Source organism: Pleurodeles waltl, chromosome 6 (genome assembly GCF_031143425.1).
Source record: "Pleurodeles waltl isolate 20211129_DDA chromosome 6, aPleWal1.hap1.20221129, whole genome shotgun sequence".
NCBI lineage: Eukaryota > Metazoa > Chordata > Amphibia > Caudata > Salamandridae > Pleurodeles > Pleurodeles waltl.
In genome coordinates, this window is record NC_090445.1 from 516,156,758 (window position 1) to 516,179,681 (window position 22,924).

The following is a 22,924-nucleotide window of genomic DNA, read 5'->3' on the forward strand; positions in this document are numbered from 1 at the left end:
AAAATATCCACTTGTCTGTGGGACAGGTTGCTTCTTAAATCTACTTGTCCTGTAAAAAATAATATTACTTGTCCCTTTCGTGCCATGTAGTGCTGTGACAAATTATGGCAGCAATCTCATTATGTAAGAGCTCCGATAATAGCCTCTCCATTTATACCAGGGATACTACTATAATAGGCTTAAAAACTTGCAATTTCAATCCCTTCTATAGCAATTTCCTTATTTTGCCACATTTCCACAGATCTACATGCTGGGGCTGGAGGAAACAGCAAGCAATAGTTCCAGAGCTGGAATGCCTTTGAGTCTGCGAACCTACTAACTTGCCTGGTTTAAGGATTTTCACCAGCTCTTCCTATTTTTTTTTCCCATAATGAGAGAGGTTGAAAATGTATTCCTGACAATAGCAGAAGTAGAAGTTTTTCCAGCACTGAAAAAATGGCTTCTGGTCTTCGTATGTTTATGAAGATTTGCAGACAGAGTAGAGGTAATGAGCACTTCAGGTTAATCTAAAAACAAAATTTCAAGCCAGACATGAAATGTCCTACATGAGCTTTGGCACTTCATAATAAAGCACTGCCATTAAGGCACAGAAATAATTTTGCGTTCTCAGCCCCCCTTTTTTTGCCAAGAAGCAAAATCCTTACCAGTAATTACATTGAATAAAAACTTATTATTTCAGCTTTTACATCTTTGTTATCACTACCTTAATCATCATAACATGTATCCAGTGGTGTAACAAAGTCCTCAGCAGCCCCTGCAGTGTGGGAGGGGGGAGGGGGGAAGGAGGAGTAGGTCCCGGAGTTCCAGGGGCCCCCCTCAGCACAGTACCCTGAACTGAGAGCTCCTGAGTAAGTCCTACGTGGGGGGCCATGTACTTTGCAGGGGGGACCCTCAAGTTTCGTTACGCAGCTACCTGTAGCAAGAGGAAATTGTTGACAGAGGCTTTATTGGCACCAGTGTGTAGGATGATGGACATCATTCATTTTATTAAAACATACAATTAGAATGACTGCATTAACTATATGAAATATATTCATCCCACAATTCCTGAATATCATTGACAACAAAGACCAGATGCCACTTAAGTTGAAATCTAATCCATTCTGAGTCTCATGTAGTTTAACACTGTCCTTAATGTTGTCTATTTGGTCATTTACACTAAGTACCCACTGTAGGAAAGATTCCACACTTTGATGCCAGGGAGATAATCATTGGGAGTATGGCTTTCTGGGTATTCATAATCAGTCCATGTGCAGTAGCAGTTGCATTCACTCCTTCTTCCAATATTTCAGCATTATGCATAGTTTTTCGAATAGCCTGCCCTAATTCACACATGGGGAAGAGTATGGAACATAAAGGTTTTGTTTCAGATCTTCCAAAACGACCCTGCTATCTCTGTAGAGGCTGAATAGCAGAATTTGTGATGAAGGTACAACATAACAAGAGTAACAGGCATTAGTCCACTTTAGCGACGGCCAGGAATAGACTCTAGCTCCACAAATAAAATGAGCATATTCTTTTTGATGTCACAGTTTGTGAAACACCTACCATTGTGCAGTATGCATTCATACAGAAGGGATTCAAGCCTATAGTTTCTACCAGAGTATCCCAGTCATTTTGACCCATGAAGAGACTTCAATTGCTCAGTTTGTGGCGCTCACAAACCCTCCCCCTGACATTGTGAAATGTTTAAGGTTGGATTAGTGACGGCAAAGGGGATTGTTGTATTTTTTTCAGTCTTTGGTAAGGTTGAGGGAAAATGCTGGCACATTCTGGCTCATTGTAGAAGAGGTTGAGACGGGTTTAGCTTTTTTCAGGTACCACTCAGATCAGGGGCAGCAAGGTTAATGGTTTGCCTTCTGTTCTCCAGCAAGAGCATAAGGATTTGTTTACATAGAACAGCTCTCTCAAAGCACAAGCTAAGTGCATTTAGGTATTTTGAGAAGTCCTCATTCCTCTAGGATGTTTTCCCATGCTCAGAGCAGCAGCAAAGATGGCATACCAGTCCCACAGAGGGATCCAGTATGTTGGAGGAGGCCGCATAGGTGGGACAGAGGTAGTAACAATATGGGGCGATGGGTGCAGGATTGTGAAGCAATTAAGGTGCAGGCGAAGAAGGTAGACACTGGTGTTTTGGATCATTTACCGAAGGTGGAACAGGGACAGTTCTGGCCGAGGTCCCCCGTCCTAGGGCTGGATGCAGGTCCAGACGCAGAGGAGGATGTTCTGTCGTCTCTCAGTTCAACTTGCTTGCACTAGGTTCTAATGCTACTTTGGAGCATGTGTTAAAGCAGAAAAGACTCCCGAGCACGGAAACGTTGAGTTTCATTGAGTATTGAAGTGCTTTATTTGACGAGTAACATGAAATCAATTAATGAATGTCGTTGCAAGATATTACCATCTATAGTGCATCTGTTTCTAATGATGCTTTTCTGCTTTTAATATTGTCATGACACCCTGACTCTAGTATGTCTAGTGTATATAATGGGTTTTGTGGTTTTAAGGTTCAGAGCTTGTTAGGTGTGTGAACATTTCTGGTGGTTCCACCTTTCAGGTTGTATAAGTTTGTGAATTAATGCATAGTATTGAATATTCTCTGTTTTTTTCCTTTTTATAAGTAAAAACATTGAATGGGCATTGATGTATTGGGTGTTAAATATTTGGTACCTACAAACTGGGACACTAGCCCAAACCACTTCCCATTAGTAGGCCTTGGAGTGTCTGACTTGCTTCCATGAGAGAATAAAGGGCTACAAAATGGTACTTGGTTCCCAGTACACAGAAGGGTGCAGGACTCAAATCTGTCCCAACTAATAGCCCACTTTCTTACAGTGGTTTAATGGTCAAATACGATGTCTGATTTCTTAGCTGGAAAAGTAGCTTTGCAAAAATATACTTTAATTCTGCCTGAGTCAGAACTGTCTTGAAACAGTTCGGCACTCACCACACATCCAGATCTGGAATACCTATCCTTGCAGAGAGAATTAACATCCTTTTCTCATAAGAGAATAGCCTGCCTAGGAGCCCAGGAGGGGCTAATAGGTTTTAACCAGTGGTGACCTTGCAGGGACTAGTTATATGTGAGTGGCCAGAAACAGTGGGCAGAGCAAAAGGGATCTTTAGCCCTCCCTCTTTTAACTTGGAGCTGCAAGGGAGGGCTTCTCCTTTTCATTCCCAGGACCATCACAGATCGCTACACTCCAGTCACAGCAGTGAGAACCAATTTTTACCTCGTTAGACAGGAGGATAAATCATCTAAATAGGAGAGTGGCTAAGGACTTGAAGACAGGTGTGCATTGTGCCATGTCAGCTGGCTTCTACCAAATTTAAATGGAGGCATCTGGGTATTTTTACAGTAAGGCAAAGTGGAAGTGATACAGATGGAAGTGTGAGGCTGCAAGATAAAAATTAGGGTTGAGTGATGTAATTTCTCCAATCACTGGCAAGTACATAGGATAAATCTGGAACCTTGCCATCACCTCAGTACATTTCTGGACTTAGGAAGACTCCATCTGAATAAGAAAGGTCAGCTGGGAAAATACTCCTTACAGATGAAGAGGACTCGGTTAGCAACTCAAGGGCTCCTAAATCCTGCTGGAAACCAAGTACTGAAATTGATCCCAAAGGATAACATGGTTAGTCTCCTGTGTACCTGCTTCAGATACACAAAACAGGACCCAGCTGACCACATAGGACTGGACTCTTCAGGAATCCTAGCTATAACGACATATGTGCCTAAAGGCACATCCTGACAAGCTAAGGAATACAGCACTGACTAGGCTGAACTTTTCCAGCACTTAAATAAATGTATGTCTAAATGATATTTTCTGTCTTCGGAGGACCGGGGCCAGGTGTTGAGGCTTGCATTAGGTAGGTCTCACCCAAGCGGGCAAGAAGCTCTGGTTAGTCCTCCTGAGCTTTTAGCTGATCTAAAAAGATGGTACAGGGATTTGACGTAGGTTCACTCGGAACATTTTTGACTTAACCAGAGTGGATTTATTAATTTGGCAGGGGTACCCCCTTCCTAAATTAACAACCTAATTCCCGACAATCATAGTAAAGTGAAGCTGTTAAATGCTGTCAATTCTTATTTTAAAGTAGAACATACTTCCAGAAGAGCACATGGTGTTCCTTTAAAACATTTACAATGGGTAAAATTATGTCTGTAATGGCACATGAAAATGAAATTGAGAATAAAATAGCTGAATGTATGGTAAATCCTAGCTCACCGGCTGTCATCAGTCATAGTAGTATCACTTATCTATCCTGATCAAAATGGTATTATGAAACATTGATTCTCTGAGAATGTAAGACTGCTTTGCATGATCTTTCATATGGTAACCTCTATGCCTTTTTAATTTGTATTCAAAGCTATGCAGTTTATTCATTTTGGTGCAATTTTTCTAAGTATGGTTACCTTTTATATGTTCAACATGGGCCCAAATGTATGTTAATGGGATAATTTCGAATTATTTTACCCGTGTTACAGGAACCAGACACTGCTGTCCTCTAGCCCTCTTTTTATTTTTGCTCGCTATAGAACCGTTGTTATGGCTACTCGGTGGTAATGGAACAATTTTCAAGATGTTGTCTTGATATTTCTACACATGCAAAAGATGTACTATATGTTAATAGCCCACAGCTCAATTGATGCTGTTGCAGCTATCCCTTCTATTGTACAGTGATGCACTTGCATTACTGGATATATTCGTAATGTTACCAATCTGAATGCTTCCTGAGTGCCCTTTGCTCATATTTTGTCTAGGTCTAATTCTAAAATTGGTGGATTTATTTCAGCTATTAGAGCTACAAAAATGTTAAATGTTGTATACATTTCTCATTTGTATAATCCACAAATGAAACTTACTAAAAATGTTATAGTTAGGAAAAACTGTCTAAATGTACATTTTTTTTCTTTTTTTTCAAAACTTCTGCAAAGCATAAAAACATACTATCTTGACATAACTACATAGGAAATTAAATGTGAATCGCAATCTGATATTCCAAATATGAAATTGTGTGTCACTCAATTCTTAATAGTTATCCAGATATGCTGTATGTACTGCAATTCTCCCAGACTGATTTATGCTTTAATTTAAACAATTCAAGCAGGCATGTTGCTTCTCAACCTTATAATAAATGCATATCTCCAAATACTAACCATGTATGCTTTAGTTGTGAAATTTGGAATAATGATTTGAATGTAGTTTTCTTTCCAGCAGGTTACCTGTATCGTTATATCTGACAAATTTGTTTATTCTATACAATTACTCGCGGACTCCTTTATAAACTTATTAGCTAAATTAATGGAGTCTTCAATCTGCTGGCATTGTAAAACTAAAGCGGCATCTTTGAAACACTGTTGGGATGGAAAAGTCCTCTGCTTGGTAAAGTATGTGCCCATCTGTACTGATGTCTGGATCCCTAATGCTGTTTTTTATGTCATTGGCAAACACTGATCATGTGTGCGCCGTGACATAGGCCTGTCTCACGGATTGCGGGCTTGTTTGTTCAAGAGAGGTACCTAAAGCACTGCCTTCATAGTGGTGGAAGGCCACGAGTGATGTCTACAGGCGCGCTCATTTTCCAAGTTCTGCTGCTTTGCGCTTATTTCACCCTTGGCCTACATCAGGTTGGTGTGAAGTGCTGTGCAGCGCAGAGGTGGTGTGTCTGCCTTAGGTGTATATGTACCTGGGGAGGGTGCAATACAGGTATAATGCAGTACTGAGCAGTGCATGCAGGGTGAATGACTGGGCTACATGTATATGTGCCTATGAGTGCTACAGTACTTGAAGGCTAGTACCATACATGAAGGGTGCAGTCCTTGCATGTCAGGTGCATATTCTGTAATGTATGTTTACCTATGGGGCGTACAACCCGTAAGGGTACAATGCTGGGCAGTGCGTGCATCTTAAATGCTGATGCTGGATATATGTCTGCCTGTGAGAGGTCCAGTAAATGAAGGATACAGTACTGTGTAGTGCATTAATGTTATAGAAATGCACTGGGTATGAGTGCCTGTGGATGATACAATACATGGAGGGCCCTGGGTTCCATTTTGGCAGCCCCAGGCTTGCACAGTGACACATGGAGAGAATGTAGAGAGACCACCCCCGGCATATTTGTGTATTGCTGCATTCCTGTAAGCTGGGTGGGGGGACACAATGGAGAGGGGGGAAGGAGGGGCAAAGCGCCCCCATGTATACTTCAAAGGGTGCTATATACTTCAGTGAGAGTTCACAAGAAAGGGGCCTGGGTACATCTCGGGAAAGAGATAGGGATAAGAGAATCATAAAGAGTAGGGCTGGGGGCCCTGGGCTAACCTTTTGATGCACATATCACTCTGACATCAAGATGTGAGCACAATCATTCTCATGATCTGTTGTGGGACTATCCGCTCTGGATACACTCCTGGTGTGACAGACTGCTTTTCAAGAGGAAATGGGAGCAGAGGATTGGACTTTTAAAAAGAAGCCGAATCCTAACATAAAACTTAAGAGACTCACCACCTCAATAACATTTGGTGTGTGGAAATGGACTACAAAACAATAGTTTGAGTTCCAAAAATTGTCATTTGCCAAGCATCCAGACAGGCTGTGTGGGGAGGGAAAGCTTTACAAGACTTCTGCCTGTAACCAGGCCTGGGGCCAAAGCCTTTTATTCTTTCTGCTGGGTGAGGGGATATCACCCAGGGAATCCAAGACCACCTGCACTGGAGCACTAATACCTGCCTGCTTGCCAAGATCAGTGTGCCTGGAAGGGAGAGGACAGTGTTGGAGGGAGCAAGGTCCACTAGGGAGCCCTGTTGAATGGACTTCCTGTGCAAGGTGTGAAGAAACAACTACTGCACAGATCAGGACATTGCCCATGTGCAGGACTGAGTCAGCGACCACGGATGCAAGGAGAAGACTCCCATGGAAAAAACTGCCACGTGGTAAGAACCATAGCCTGGTGTGGTAGCCTGCAGCAACCCGGTATGCCAAAGGGTGTCACTGGGAGTACTAAGGACTGCAACTTCTTCTGCCCTCCCCTATGGCTCCCCCACCTGAGAAGTGGGAATGCCATGGGACCACCTGTGCACCTTCACCCAGGTGAGGGACCCAAACATGAATCATTGGAGCCAACTTTCCTGCCCACCTGCCCCCTGTCTCCCACAACCGCCATCACAACTGGGAGACAACCCAACATTTACCCCAATGGAAAAGCTGCAGAGAGTATCCGATTGCTTCAGGCATGCGACAGTGAGTGAGACACTGAGTCTGCTGGCTGCCTCACTTGAACTCCGCTGCAGCTGCTACAAGCACCCACGGACTGGGCAAGCTCAGGAACTCCGAATGTTTCACACCTGCTGGTGTGGGAAAGACTGGGTTTAGGCCTGGTGGCCCCAGGGCAACTTGCTGCTTAATTAGCCCAGTGGCGCCGAAACACTATTGATTTTAAGTTAGTCATAGTGAACTCTTGACTCTGATTACATAGGGGCTTACCCTGGATGTTAACAATAGCAAATGGGGAATAACCATGATTGCTGAGGAGTGAGTGGGTACCGCCAAAGAAACAATTGAGCTCCTACCTCAGGGGAGGATTGTTTGTGGATGTCATACATTTCCTTTGTGCTGGTGAGCAGTAGAAAATAAATTACTTCTCCTTTTTTCATAAGTGAGTATTTGACTAGACAATGATTTGTTGCTGCTGTTGCGTGCATTTTGTTTTTTGAGCCCGTTTTCACTATACTGTAGCCATACCTCCACTCGAGGAACTGCTTGGACCACGTATACACAGTCAAGTGCTAAACGGGTTCCTGGTCCAATTGCTCAGAATACATAGTAAGTAGTGCTACAGGACATCAGGAGTAAAAGGCCTCAACCCCCACGGTTGGGCCCAGTAATATCTGATTCTTACAAACATTTTTGCTTGAATGTACTTCTGTATTTGATTTTGAGCCATGATTTGGGATACCATTGCAACCATCCTTACTACCTCTGAACCTGTATCACTTAATTTGCTTATCTGTAAATCATGTTATGTTGTCTATCCTTAGCCCATTAGAAATGAAAACATTTGATTTCCCTATCCTCTGCTGTCAAACCTTTTGCGTCGAATTAGAAAAATGTTGATTTTTAGTCCATACATGGTTGTTTCGGTATATCGTTACTAGAAAAACCACTGATTCATCTCTTGCCACACTCCTACAATGTTCTTTAACCAACTGTTCTTTTGGAAACCTTTGGATGACTCTGTTGAAATCTACCTGTAGAGTATTTGTAATTTTATCCATTGGTTAAGAATGTCGGAATACCTCACGTCAAAATATCGGTACTCCTGTCAGTAGTTCAATTTATACATAATTTACAGTTTTTGGAGCTATATTTTGCTATTGGGTTGTGGTTCATGTATTTGTTCTGTGTATTTCTCCATATCAGGTATATTCTAAAATAATTTGAACACTGTTTGGTTTTACAGTTGCATAATCTTACTACTTATTGACTTTGTTAAAGTAGAATATGAGTTAAGACGCATATTTATCTGCATTTATACACAGCCAGAATTTATCTTGTACTGCCAAAATATAGAACTATGATTCCCATTTTTTCTGCACCCTTTATTGCACTTAGTCCCTAGATGCTTTGAATAGATAGTAGGTTGCTTTCTAGCCCTTCTATTATTCAAGGTTGCTGTAGCAGACCCTCATCTGAAACGTTTAGTAGCGTATAGGTTCCTTGCACCCCCAGTAGTATTTAGGTCGTTGTCATTTTGTATACAAATGCTATGCTGCCACCTTACCGTACTTCATTGATTGCTTACCTGTATGGTGTTGCATTATGACAAAAGCAGCTCTCTGTTAATTGCTCTGAGTGTAGCATTATAAGCTCTGGTAGGTTTTATAACCTATTGATAGAAATTAACGTGTGGCTAGTCAGACTGTTGCAAAAGTAATTACGCTGCTTAGAATTAGTGGCTTGCTGCAAAGGCATTCGACATTAAATTTAAAAAAAAATGTCTAGGGCAAAATCGTGGATGGGTGAACAAGATTTAACCTGCGTTGGGGGACCACCCTCTAATTTAATTTTTAGTTGTAGAATATAGTGCTAAAGTGGTCGCCTGTTAGTCCAGGGTTACCCTGTCTCTTTTATATTAAAATTACTAGTTTGATAAACGTAGAAGGTAGTATGTTGAAGGAAGACATTAATTTACAAAAATCTAACCTCATCCAAGCTCTAAATTTAGGATTATGATTGCACTTTAAGCAGAAACCTTCCATTCAACAGTCTGCTAATATGGGAAATTTCGAGGGGTCACCCTGGTACTCTTCCATTCGTACACTGAAAACATCCAACTAAAATACTGGGGTTTACCTGGTTGATTCATTAGCCTTGTTCACTGGTGTTGTGGGATTTATTTAAAAATCAATTTGTCACAGCCAGCCAGCTTAAAGAAAGCATTTCAACATTGCTCGAAACAAGAAGGGGTATGTACAGTTGAAGATTTCCTACCATAGAATTTTAGAGTTATTAGACTACATTTCTCTACCTAAGTATTGTATAGATTCACTGGACCTTGACCATTCAGTACAGATGCTTTTCTCTCTGAACCAGTTATCTTTTTATTGGACCATGTTGGTAATTGGCATTGGACTTCCCTTGATTAATGTCTTTGTTGGTTTTGCGGTAATTACTTGGATTGAACCTATACTACTCAATTGCTCCATGTGCAAAAAAAAAAAAAAACCTTTCTGCCTGGCCACCTTTTGTTTTTTGCTGAGTTTTTTATTTTTTATTTTTGGTTTGGTAGACTCTGCACACTGAGGCACTGCTGTCCTGTGGACAGTGTATGTACTCTGACCCCTGAAAACATGTAGACATTGGCTAATCCCTGACTGGTTTATTCAACTCCCTATAAGGCCACAATATATGGTGTAGAAACTATATGCATCACATGGAAAGTTAAATGCCACCAATGGACTGCACCACCTATTGTCCCATTCACAACATTGGCAGTGAAAACATGGCTTCAGGCCTACGCAGTGTAGCCTGACAGCAGCGGTTTGAACCCTGCTACACACACCTTTCAAAATCACACGTTTGAGAGTTGGGAAAACCTGATTTTTGAACAATAACAGAACCAACACAACTACTTACCAACAAACCCAAAAGTGACACCAAGACCCCAACATCATGGGAATGGTTGGAAGGCAGGCAATAGCCGTTTTAAGGGAAAATTGACTTAATAAACAACTGCTGGTGTGCTTGTCTCTATTAGATAAACAGGGCCACCATGTGGCAGATTTTCAGAAGCGCCAGTCTTAAAAATTAAGCTCTTCTCTACTGAGGACAGCTCCGAGACATCCTCAGTCACAGTACTTGTGTGCTCCGATCCATTCTTGGAACACGAGGCAGGAAATCCCTCTGGTTCAGGCCTCCTTAAAAAATGAAAATATTGCAGTCTTTCTGCGCCCCCCTGGGATATAGATGTGGCAATTACCCCCATCTGGCCCACCTGGGGGGCAAAAAGCCCACTAGACACAAGGGATTACTTTTTTTTTTTTTTTCTCTTGACCATGCCACCCCACCATTACCCAAAAGAAGAGACAGTCTTTCTGCCCCCTTCCCCATCCCCCTCCATCCCTGCTCCCCCCAGAGGGGGGGAGGCAGCCCACTAGATACCAGGGTTTACTTTTTTTTTTTTTCTTTTGTTTAATTATAGAGGTGGTGGCTGCCCAGCACGGGCATGGCCATTTCCCCCACCCCCATAAACATGGGGAAACTGTTGTTCTGCCCTGCAGGGGGGCTGATAAATACCCCCAATCTGCCCCTTGGGGAGGTGGGGTGGAGGGGGAAGAGAAGCATAAATTCCACATATTCTTAATAAAATAAAGGTGTGGGGTTTCCCCAGTCAAACATCAGGCCCCAGCCTCACCCCTAAAATCTCAACACTTGCAAGAGGGCTTTTGACTCTTTTGGGGTGTTGTTTTTACAAATGGGCCAGGAGAGTTTGGCTAATTTCCATTATCAACTCACTTGCAATTAAGAACAGCTACACCTTTTGGGCTTGGGAAGGCTGCCACCTGAAAGAAACCTACCAGACCCAGACAGTTTGGAAAATTAGACATCTGGAGGAGTCCTTGTACCATTTGCTTACCCACAATGCTCCGCAAACCTCAAATGTTGACTAAAAGCACACATTTCCCTCACATTTCTGTGATGGCAACTTCAGGCATTCACAGGAATCCTCAAAATTCCTTCCACCCTGCATTGCCCCTCTTCTGCCACTTCTCTGGTTGGGCTAGTGCCATCGACGGCAACTGATCCACCTGAGGTCAATAGGAGTCCCCACACAAGAGCTCCCATTTGGCTTTGGGCATACAGGTTCTGCATAAGGGGAGACGGTTGTCCACAGCTTGAAGTTTGGGATTGATTCACTGTGGGATTGTTTGTGGTACAAGTGGGAATTGCTGCAAATGTTTGTGGGGTTACCTTTATGGAAGAGCCATACGTCACCCTGCCACCCCAAAGCACTTGCTCGGAAAACTTTCTGGATCTTGGGAGGAACAGAAACACTGCAACCTAGGAGGATACCAAAGGGGTGGACCTGCTCCCACTTGTACCCTGTACAAAAATGTGGATTCAAAAGGTCGGTTGGCTGACCTCTTGCATGGCTACAGAGACTCAACAAGCTGCAAGAGGCCTTTTTCCTGAAATGCCTAGCTGACGAGTGGTAACTGGACCTGGACTGGATGCTCTTGTCCTCTGCCAGTCTCCAAGTGCCTATTCTAATGTCGTGGGTGTTAGAAGCGCACTGCTCCTGTGTCTGTTTAGGGCACCAGAAAAACGTTTTTGGAAACTTTTGAAAACATTTCCCACAGTGCTTCAAGCAAGACCTGCTGGGAAAAGAATCTGACTGGCAGCATTGAACTGAATTTTTGTTTCGTCCTGCACCGAGATATCAGGACCTCAGTGGGGTGACAATGAACATTCCATTCTGCATTGGGACTTCAATTTTCAACTAGAAACCTCCAAAGCTCCAGAGGGACCACAGTGGCAGCTACAGTTTTAGCGGTGACCCACGATGGGAGGATTTTTCTTCACAAAGAGAGACAAATTTCGTCTTTGAAGTGGGACATAGAAACATTTTTGATTTCCAGACTCCATTCGGGACTTAATTTTTCTTAGAGGTTTTTCTACTTAAGTCTTAAAAGTCATATCTCCTGTTTTCCTTTTGCGAGTGTTGTGATTTCCGGCCATTCCGCTTACTACAATATCCTGTGTTTAATGAATTGCAGTCCGATTGTTATGTTAAACTTTTTAGCTGGTTTCGTACTTCCAAACGCTTTACACCTTTTCTCTTAGTTAAACCTGCCTGTTATGTGAAATAGCTCCCAGGTTTAAATTGCTGAAACCTTTGACTTGACCTAAAAGGTTAGTGATTTTATTAATAGTTCTCCGTCAATGATTAAACAAGGAACTTTGGGTCCACCATTAGAAAAATAGTAATATTCCTGACTAATGAGACATTGTATTATTGTACAACCTGTATGTGCATGAAACAATGTCTTATTTTTTTTTTTTAAATCAAATAAACTGTTTAAAGTAAATATACATAGAAGCATGAGTCGAAACACACTCATCACTAAAATATGCAGTGATCTACAAAACACAATTTCGAATCCTGAAAAAGCTGCTTCAAACTTCTACTGGTGAATTTGAGAGCCGTTAAATTGAATCACAGGAATGCCAGTTTCATAGCCTATTAATGGCAGCCGTGGGGTATACATTTGTACAAACAAAACCAACTATTGTCTAAAATGGTCTGGATATCACAATGACGGTTAATTATGGTTGTGGTCTGTCTTAGTTGTCGTTGTGCAAATTTACTATGTTAATACGTTGTTTCATCTTACTCTTGGGTAGTCATTTAAACCGGTCTCTTAAATAACTGAACGAGCCACAGCGAAAGGTTTATGCCTTTAGGTAGTCATTCAATGAAATGCACATGTACATGTTCCCTCAGTATTACGTCTCTTGTCTAATGCTTATTAGCCTTTATCTGTGTTTAGTCTGATTTTGTTTTGGTGCCCTTTTAAAACTACAAAAAATACTTATGTTTTTTAATTCCGGTATAGAAAATGTAATAACACTATGCTTAATATAGTATAGGGTTTAACTTTCTGTGGATAATATCTATTTGCTCTGCACTCGCTTAATACTTGTATCTTAAGCCAAAATATGTTGACACACAAATCCAGACCCTTAATTGTATGCCTTGCTATTTGTTTTGATTGAGACATGTGGCTGTTTATGTTGTGAGGATAAATTATTCTTTCATTATATCTTTAAGGGATGGGCAAAGAAGACCAAGTTTTTCCTCGATGCTGTTTTCCTTGGTTCAGGCTGCTAAAGCTGAAGTGAACAAAGATGATGTTTTTTTCAGAAAGGTATTGTGTTACCTTTTTACTCATTCTTGTCTAAATGCAATACTGCTAGTGGAGTGGCAGAATGGTATTGGGAGACTTTTCTTTTTAAGATCATGAGGAATGGTAGTGACTAGTCTAATTCAATCCTAACCTAAATTGAAATCTGTTTTAGTTCTGACTCTGAGTTAAATTATTCTTAGCGCTCTTCATGAGAACGGAGATGGCAGCAACTTAGCACCTAGATTGCCTGACCTCCAGTCAAGGGTAAAGTTGACCATGATGACGACAAAGAAGAAAATTATGCCTGGATGGGGAGAGGCAACATGAGCAAGATCCAAATATGCAATTCCCTACTGGCTGGATAACCTGATATATTGTCTACAGCAGGTAGCTGGGAAGAGAAAGGTTGGTGAGGTCTGGTGGCAACATGGAAGTGGAACAAGACAGTTCTTTAAAATCTCACAAAACATAGACTTGTAAAATTATTTTACCCAGCCCTGGGCAGATCCCCAGCCATTATCCTTTCTTGGATTTCTTCTAATTGGGAGAACTGGACTACCTACCCAAACACCCAATTGAGAAATGATTTTAGAGAGCAACACAAAGTGGGCATGAGAAGAAAGTTGAGCAATCCATCCCGATGTGCGATGCAGGCTATGACGACTCGGCTGTGGGGTAACAGCAGGAGGCACTACCCTGTGATTCAACTGCAGAACTTTTGCTGTCTTTAAAGGAGGCTAATCAGTTGTGTAATCTCAACATCCCTCTATATTCTTCAGCAGTAAGCTAAAATGTTATGCTAAGGACACCAAGAAAAGCCATCCCCCATCTTCTACAGTAATCAGACTTTAAGAACTCCATGGGAAGGAAACAAGCTAATTTTTATATTGAAGAAAGGGCTTTTTTCAGCGAAGAAGACACAAATGCACTGCAAGCTAGAGAGCTTTCAAAACTGCTTTTTTTCTGTTTGGAGACAATCTAGAAGGTAGAGGTTTATTGTCAATCTCATCTAAAAAGCATTATGATGCTGCAAAATTGACTTTAATCTGGAGATCGAGCACTCTCCGACAATTTGGCTTCCCAGAATATCTCAGTTGGCCTCTTGCATTACTAGAAAACATATTCTTTGAGAGTTAATCCCTTGTAATGTGAAACAAACATCTGTCATAGTGGATGGGCATCTTCTAGTTGAAGAATCCTACTTCTTTAGGCTCACAAATGACTGATAATGACTGCTCCACCATTCTATTACCAAGCTCAGACTTAAGAGCAAAGTTGGTACTAAAGTCAACTTTCATGGTAAGACTTAACTGTCTCACTCAAATAGCAGCCTTTATGTTTCTATACTTTTTTTATTGATTTTATACGTATGGAACAGCAGTGAATCTTGTATTTCCACTCTACCATCACCAGCCAGCAATTTACAGGGCAGTCAACCTTTTAACCATCTCCCCCTCCCTGGAGATGTAGCTCAGTACAGGTTGGCATTGCTTTCCTTTTCACCTCCCTCCCATGTAGCCACTTTTCCTCTAACCAGCAACTAACTTAACATTATGTCCCCACTGATGTCCCCAATCCACAAACCTAAGAATTTCCGGAAAACTGGAGGATCCGCAATCATCTACTGATGAGTTCCTGAGCCACCCCCCCTTAAACATATCAACCTATATCGAATCACATAATAAATAAAACATAAAAACCCTTCTTACTCTTTTTGTTGCATTTGAGAAACGCTTTAAATGTCTGTGAGTGTTAGTGAATTTAGTTTTTCATCACTTCTGTGTCCATAATGTGTTGGAAATGTGGCAGCCTGCTAATATTCTTGTTTTCTATGTGGTTAGATCACCAGCTTCCCATAATGTGCGGATTTCAGTTAGCTTGATCATCCTATCAGAATCCTCTAAAATCTTTTTTTTTTTTTTTTAAATCTATATGCGAAAAGATTGAAAAATATATCTGGATGATGGCCCAATTTGACGTTCCCGCAGCTCAAGACAATAATACTGTCTTGTGGCTACAGCTATGAATGCTCATATGATGTAGGTTTCCTGCCTCATGGAAAGGTTTCTATTCCTCAAGATCACTATCAGGCGTGAAGGAGTACCTCTTTATTAATGTTCAAAGAGAATTTGATCCCAACCAATGCATTACTTCATCTGTAGGAGGGGAGCATATTGAGCATGTACAGAAAATCCTTTGAGGATTTGAGATTCTCTCCTCACCTAAAGAACTAGTGACATAAAGAGTTTTGATATTCCACAAAAACTGGTTGTCTTCTTATGTCTGTTTTTATGACTGGTCTGTTTTGGTCCTCTTCCACATCATTGTCTGGCCAGCAGGGTAACTAATGCATGAAAAATAAAACAAAATGTATGCCTTTGTTACAGTTTTTCAAACTGTGTCAATTATGGCCCCTGTTACAATATTAATTTATAATAATACAGGGAAGCCTGCAATCTGTATATTAAAGGCAGTCCCTAATGTTCTTATTACAGGTGACTTGTGATGCACCTAGTCACCGGTCATAAAGAAATAAAGTAGCTGCTCAGCTGTAACAACATATATTTACTTTCTGATGTCACAGTGGCTGCTGCCACAGTCGGCAGCCAAGTAGAAAGGCAAAACGTAAGTAAAGGGGCAATTTAAAAAACAAACGTGGCTTTTCATTCTCCCGTTTTCCTAGATGAACAGTAATAAGCAGAAGGGAGATATTTATGTCAACATTTTTATTTCCCCATGCTTTAGGTAACTATAGGAAAGATGGAACTTTCTGCATGTTTATACCGATTCTGAGCAACTGTTTTTTTTATTTTTATTTAACTTATATTAAACTGATTCGAATATTTTTTTGCAACCCATATCAAACTGCTTTTTGGTGTGTTTAATTTTGTAAGCTAGAAAATAGCGATTCTATTTTATTCATTTTTTAAATTATTATTATTATTATTATTATTTTTTTTACAAAATACAACCGAGTGTGGGCCATGTAAAGTACACTGTACGTTTAGGTCCGTGTTTAGATATTAACATGTCAGAGTAAACCAGTGGACATCATGACATTAAAGACGTGTGAGTGACTGATAGCACATTCTAATTTTATTCTTCATGTTTACAAACATCCTATCTTTTTCACATGAAAGCGCAACACAGCTAGGATTTAGGCATTTGGTCATAAGTACTCCCTGCTGTACTTTGTTGTTTAAAATCTGTTTAGTAGCAGGATTATATTTGCATCACAGTTGAAACAAATGAACCAAAGGAGGTGGCATAACACTACTACTTAACATCTATAACAGTAGAATAACCCCCACGCGAGGAGTACTGTTAAGAGGCTTTCATAAGATAAAGCACATGATCGTTCGATGTGGATCCTTTAGGCATCCCCTGTGTTTTGTGGTGGGTCATTTGTTTGTCAGCTGCTGGATCCTCAAGTTTTTAGGGCAGTTCAACTCCCGGAACTCCTTAAAGAGGAGAGCCTGATTCAGACACCAAAGCTTTCTAAAGGAATCTCCTTGAGCAGTGAGGGCTAGGGTGAGTTTCTCCATAACCAACAAATGCCACAGCCAGTGAAGCCACCCAAGGTGAGTGGGGAATGTACTAGTGAGCAAGGATGTTTTTGGAGGGTCGCTCCTAATACAAAGCTGATCTGCTGCCCCGGGCGTGATTTGAACTGGTAGGGAAGGGCATTGGGGAGTCCCAGAATGACAAATCGGAGAAGTGGAGTGTCTAGGTGGGTGTTGATATCGTTCAGGATTCCCTTCCAGTAGTGTGTAAGTTTAGGGCATTCCCTGAGAAAATGTACCAACGTCCTGGGGGAATCCAAATAGTCTCCAACAATCTGGACTGGCGAGTGGGACTACCCCTGTGCAAGCGTACTGGGGTAAGGTACCAGTAGGTAGCAATTATGGTTGCTGTCTTGATACTGGACATGTTTAGCGATGTGTGGCACACTCTGTAATATCTCTTCCCACTCTCTAGTCCTGAGTTTCTCCCCTAGGTTCATATCCCAGCTTTCTGCCCCAGCGTCCTTGGTGGTGTGTGGTAGTGCTTTGCAAAATGATGTATAGTTACGTGATAACCCTTTATCAGTAGTTTTTGTCAGGAACCATTTTTCAAAAAACGCTTGCATCGTTGGTTGAATTACCCAGTGCTGGGTTTGCAAATATAGCATCCTCTCCACTTCCGGGAGTGCATAATAGTCTCGTAGTTGCTCCAAAGAGAGAATACTCTCTTCGTTAAAGAAGTGTCCGGCAGAGCGACACCAGACACTCAGCCACTGGCAAAATGCAACTTGGTCAAGGCCAAGTGTAAAAGCTGCATTGCAGACTACTTGAGTCAGCAATTGGTAAGAAATGTGGAGAGACCTTTCTGCCTTGCAACACGGTCCCAGACTTTCATTACTGTTTGTGATCGATAAGCAAAGGCCCTGTGTGTCCAGGTCAGGAACGGAATCTTCCAAAGGGAGGTACCCGTGATTGCCCGGTCCATAAATAGCCAGCACTTTTCGGATTCCTCCCTGGACCGCTCCACTAAGTAGCGGAGTTGGGTGACTTGGTTATATTTTAGGAGGTTTGGGATCCCCTGTCCTACTTGCAATGGAGACCAATAGCTCAATGTCCGCTTCAGCTGGGGCCACTTCTCTGCCCACACAAAGTGGTGTAGTTTGCTCTACAGGGATTGAAGTATGTCAGATGGGGGTTTGGTCGGTAGGGATTTGAAGAGGAATAGTGTTCTCAGGAGCACAGTCCTCTTCAATACGACTATCCGGCCTAGTCAATAGAGAGGATACAGTTTCTACTGTGCCAGGTCTCTCTTGATGTGCTGGAGGAGTGTTTGATAATTGAGCAATGACATCTCGTGAATAGTCTGGGTGAGCTCTATTCCAAAATATGGGACAGAAATGGACTACCACTGTATTAGATAACCGCTTGTAAGGTGCGTTACCTTCTCTGGGGGGACCGAGAAGTTAAGGGCCCGAGACTTTTGGATAGTATTCTGAAAGCCCACGGTGCTGCCAAATGACTTTCTCTTCTATAAAGGCAAGGAGAGACTTGTGAGGATTATCCAAGGCGACAAGGGCAAGTGTATGCATTTCCCCACCAAAGTAGCACCCATAATGTTTGGGTTGTCCTGAACCAGCTGGGTGAAGGGCTCAATATAAAGGGCAAATAGCAGAGGTGAAAATGGGCACCCCTGCCTCGAAGGATAGGAAATGGGGACAAGATCTGGCCATTGACCTGTACTGTCACTTGGGACTGATTGCAGTTCCTGAGGATCCAAGATCTGAATCGAGGTCCAAGGCCAAAATGGGCTAGGTTCTCCTCCAGAAATGGCCAATGCAAACGGTCAAATGCTTTCTCCGCTTCTCTGGCGCATATTTTCCGCTTGGGGTGCTTGGCTTTATCAAGCAGATGTAGGATTTGCTTGTTATTACCTGTGTGGGACAGAGCCTGCCTAGTCCAGGTCAGTCAGCCCTGGCATGAGTGGTTCAGTTGGAATGCCAGTGAGGAGCTTAATGTCCACATTCAAGAGATATTGCTCTGTAGGGTCCACATTGTTGGGGGTCTTTACCAGGCTTGGGAAGAGCAACTATTGACGACTGCATAATAAATGGGACCATGCTCGGTCTAGTTGTCGCATTAAATACGCAGCTCAAAATGGGTGCCAGTATTGGGCATAACGTTTTATAAAACAAAGCTGGTAAGCCATCCAGTCCTGGTGATTTAAGAGGCTTCAGTCATGTGATGGCCAAAGTAACCTCTTCTATTCTAAGCAGGCAAGCTAGTGACTCAGACTGCTCCACTCAGTCGCACGGTGTGGGCAACAAGCAGGTATGCATTCGGGCTTCCCTCTGTGGGGGCTTGTCAGGAATGAAGATCTTCATAGAATCAGCAGAAGGTGGAAGTGATACGGACATCCCCTACGATTCTGGTGCCTTCTTGCGCCCGGAGGGACTCCACCCCCGCTGTTTGTCTTTGGCCTTGGAGCTGGTTAGCCAGCAAGCGCCCCCATACGTATTTCTCCCCACATAAAAGGAGTGCCCAAGCCTAAGTAGAGCGTACTCAGCCCTGTCTAGATCCCATCTGGCGAGCTGTGTTCTAGCTGCCTCTAGACGTGAGGTGCGCTGGTATGTTTGTGTATCATTTCCTGTTCCAGCACCTGCTGGCTCAACTTCTCCCTCTTTTCCTGCCGCAGTTCATCAGCTGCACAGATCAGCATTAGCTCACCCAGAATCACAGCTTTTAAAATCTCTCAAAGGAGGGAGATAGAAGTGTCAGTCGTATCATTTAGCTCTAGGTAGTGTGTGATGGCTTGAGTAATTTGAGCCACTACCTTAAGCCTCTGTATGAGCGTTTCTCTCTTGCTTCACAGCTAAAAGGTCTGCTGCAGCGGTGGGAGCACTAGAACAAGAGGGACTGTGGCATGGTCAGATAGGGAACAAGGTTCTATTTCAACATCTGTGATCAAATTCTGGATTACCGTGGTCCCTAAAAAGTGATTGAGTCGGGCATAGGTCTTGTGTACATGAAAGTAGAATGTATAGTCTCTGGTCTGGGGGTGGCACTCATGCTAGAGGTCTTTGAGTCCCATCTCTTGCACCCATTGGGCCCCTTCCGAAGATATGGCCCTGTCCCCCACCCCCAAATCTGTGTAGACCTATCGAGCTCATTATGAAGCACCAGATTCAGGTTTCCTCCCAGTTCCATTTTCTTGTCTTGATGTGATAGAATCTCTGCCAATGCTGGTCTTTTGCACTAATTTTTCTTGGCCCTCGTTGGGTGCATAAAGGGAACCGTCTACAATGGATTAGTCCCCCACCTGCACTCGGTAAGCTAGTAGTCACCCCTTGATCTCTGTCAATGTGTCCCCCACTTTTCCACAGAAAGAGCATGAGGCCAGTAGAGCCACTCAGCCCTTTTGGTGTCATCAGAGGAAAAGTATTGGTGTGGGCAGGCCCAGGAGCAAAGTCAGTGGTAGTCCCCAGGGAATAGTTGCATCTCCTGTAAAAGGCACAGGTCCGCTCTGATTTGTTCCATATAGGATAGAATCGCACAGCGCTTGGTCGGATTGTTAATCCCCTTTACATTAAGGGTGATAACTTTTAACTTGTGTGGTAGAGGGGGTTAGTCAATGCGCATCAGCAGTTGTTCACCTCAAGAGCCTCCTTATGTGTGCTCAGGGGCAGCCGTATTTCAGGGAATTATGTTTTTTCTTATATTCATCTAACATGTACTGTGCTGTCTGAGTTTGAGTGTACTCCTGTCCCAACAACCAAATAAAAACCTCACTGGTCCCTGGGGGTACGCAGGTGAAGGGGTCCGCAGCTCCCCAACGGCCCTTGCCTCTCTAGCCCCGTACCCCCATCTCCAGCCCCAGGCCCCAGCCATCAACTAGGAGTATTCACTGCAACCCAGCAGGATTTCACCTGTCTGCCTCTCCAGACTGTGACTCCAGCACCACCTGGCGTTCAGTTGCCATAGTCTTAGGGTCCGGTTGGTGGTGGTTTGAGGAGGTTCATTCCACCCTGCCATCACAAGTGTTTCCGGGCCTTGCGCTCCAGAGGGGCATCATGCTGGGCAGCCCCTGAGGTTTCCTCAATTAGCACTACCCTGCAGGTCTTTGTCAGGGATCGATTTTGGTGTAATTTCCCTTCCCAGCAGGAGATGATGCGACAGGGGTGTCCTCAGGAATAGATTATTCCCTTATCGTGGAGATGGTTTGTGACTGGGTGGGACTTTCTCCTTTTTTTGCAGAGTTATGGCCGACAGATCCCGGCACAGGCCCATAGTGTGACCTCTGAACTTCAGGTGGTGCAAATCCCTAGGTTTTCGAAGAATTAGTTCCTTGAGTTGAATATCATGGCCACAAACTAGAATGTCGGCTGGGTGTTAGTTAGCTTGTGGGTGGTCAAACCTATGGACCCTGTCGAGCTGAATCTCCTTGTCTGGTGCTTCCTCTAGGATCTCGAGAACATGGCCCTGACCTAGACCACCATGTCCGCCCCTTCAGCATTGGTTGGGGCCTGGTGTATGCATATGTTGTGCCATCATGACCGGTTCTTGTGGATTTCTGCGTGGGCTTGATCTGCTGTTTGTGGAGCAGTATGACTTCCTGCTGAAGCTTTCCAATTTACTTGTCACGACTGGTGTCATGTTCTTCTAGGGTGGACTTCCCAACTCTACTAACTCGCGGCAGACTTCCTTCTGGCCCTGCAATAGATCCTCCTTCACCATCTGCAGTTCTTCTGAGGAAGGCGAAAATAGCTTAAATTGTGCATGTCACTGGGCTCACACTGCCATCCCTATCGGCCTGTTGTTCTTAGTTAAGGAGGGAAGGCCCGTTCCCCTGACATTACCTCCCAGTATGTCTAGACAGCATCTCCTTGAAGGTGCGGTTGTTCTTGGTGTGGGCTGTTGCTGTGTCACTCTGTTACCTATGACCAGTGTCCACTGAGAAGCATGGGGCCACCCTACCTCAAGAGTGCCAGCGTGAAGGATGCCACCAGTCAGACTAATAGTGGGGGGAAAACCTCTTGCCAGTGTCTCTGCAGAGGTTACTCCAAATTTCCACAGCTCAGTGAAGGAGATGTACAGCTAGTCTTGTCTCATGCAGCACTCCCTTCATTAACTCAGAGCTTCAGCAATGCAAGTGAGGGCAGCATGTCCTAGGGTAACTGGGTGCAGTTCTAACCGGCGAGATGGACAAGTTGCATTGCAGCAGTAGAAGAAATCAGCAGTATGTGGCTCCCTTGCAGCTATCTCCTCTCTGGCTTTCAAGGTATATTTCCAAAAAGTAGCCGCCTGCTTTGTGCCCACTATTTAAGCACTCCAGTTCTACCACTGCAGTCGGGCCTGACATTGCAATGTGGGAGGCCCCCGGGGCCTGACACCCAAGCCCAACTCATCTATAGTTTGTTGCTGGCCCCAGACAGGCAGAAAACGTAGGAGGAGGTGTACCTCTCGGCATGTCTATTCAACATGGGGCAATCTCCCAACATCCCCCTCCCCCCCCAAACCCCCAATGTGTGCCCCTATGTCGAATCTGGGTGCATGCAGGTAGAGATGCCATGTACTTACTGCCAGGACTCGCAGGGTGAGCGCAGTAGGCCGGGGAAAGCCAAAGGCAGTTATCAGCCATGTGGCCGATTGCAACAAGTACCTGATCTTTTTAAGTCTTACTAGGGTGGGGCCCAGTCTACTATAACTCCCTCACGGGGGTTGGCGGGGAGCAGGAATGTTGGCACTGCAGGGCCTGCCAGCACTGGGTCCCTCCGGTGGTGACATCAAGACTCGCGGCTTCCCTTGTGGTGAATGTACCCACTGGAGTGTGATAATCTGCAGGCTGGGGCTGTGCATTCCCTGTGCCACTGCTGAGGTCTCTGTTGCAGTGTGAGGCTCCAGTCTCCTAGGGCACACTCAGTCTTTTGAGGTCAGATGGCATCCGTTCTCGGCCCCGTGGCACCAGTTCTCAGTCCTGCGCCAGCATGGTGGCCTCCTCAGCTCCTGTCAGATCATA

General features: G+C 43.5%; 1 protein-coding gene across 3 annotated transcripts in view; it reads left to right on the top strand.

Moving 5' to 3' along the window:
* Positions 1–22,924, top strand: part of MOV10 (Mov10 RNA helicase) — a 276,396-nt gene that overhangs the window by 60,561 nt on the left and 192,911 nt on the right. For all 3 annotated transcript variants that reach the window (XM_069238670.1, XM_069238672.1, XM_069238671.1), the window contains exon 2: positions 13,333–13,429. In XM_069238670.1, the coding sequence (XP_069094771.1) occupies positions 13,333–13,429 (97 nt within the window). The remainder of the gene's footprint in view (positions 1–13,332; positions 13,430–22,924) is intronic.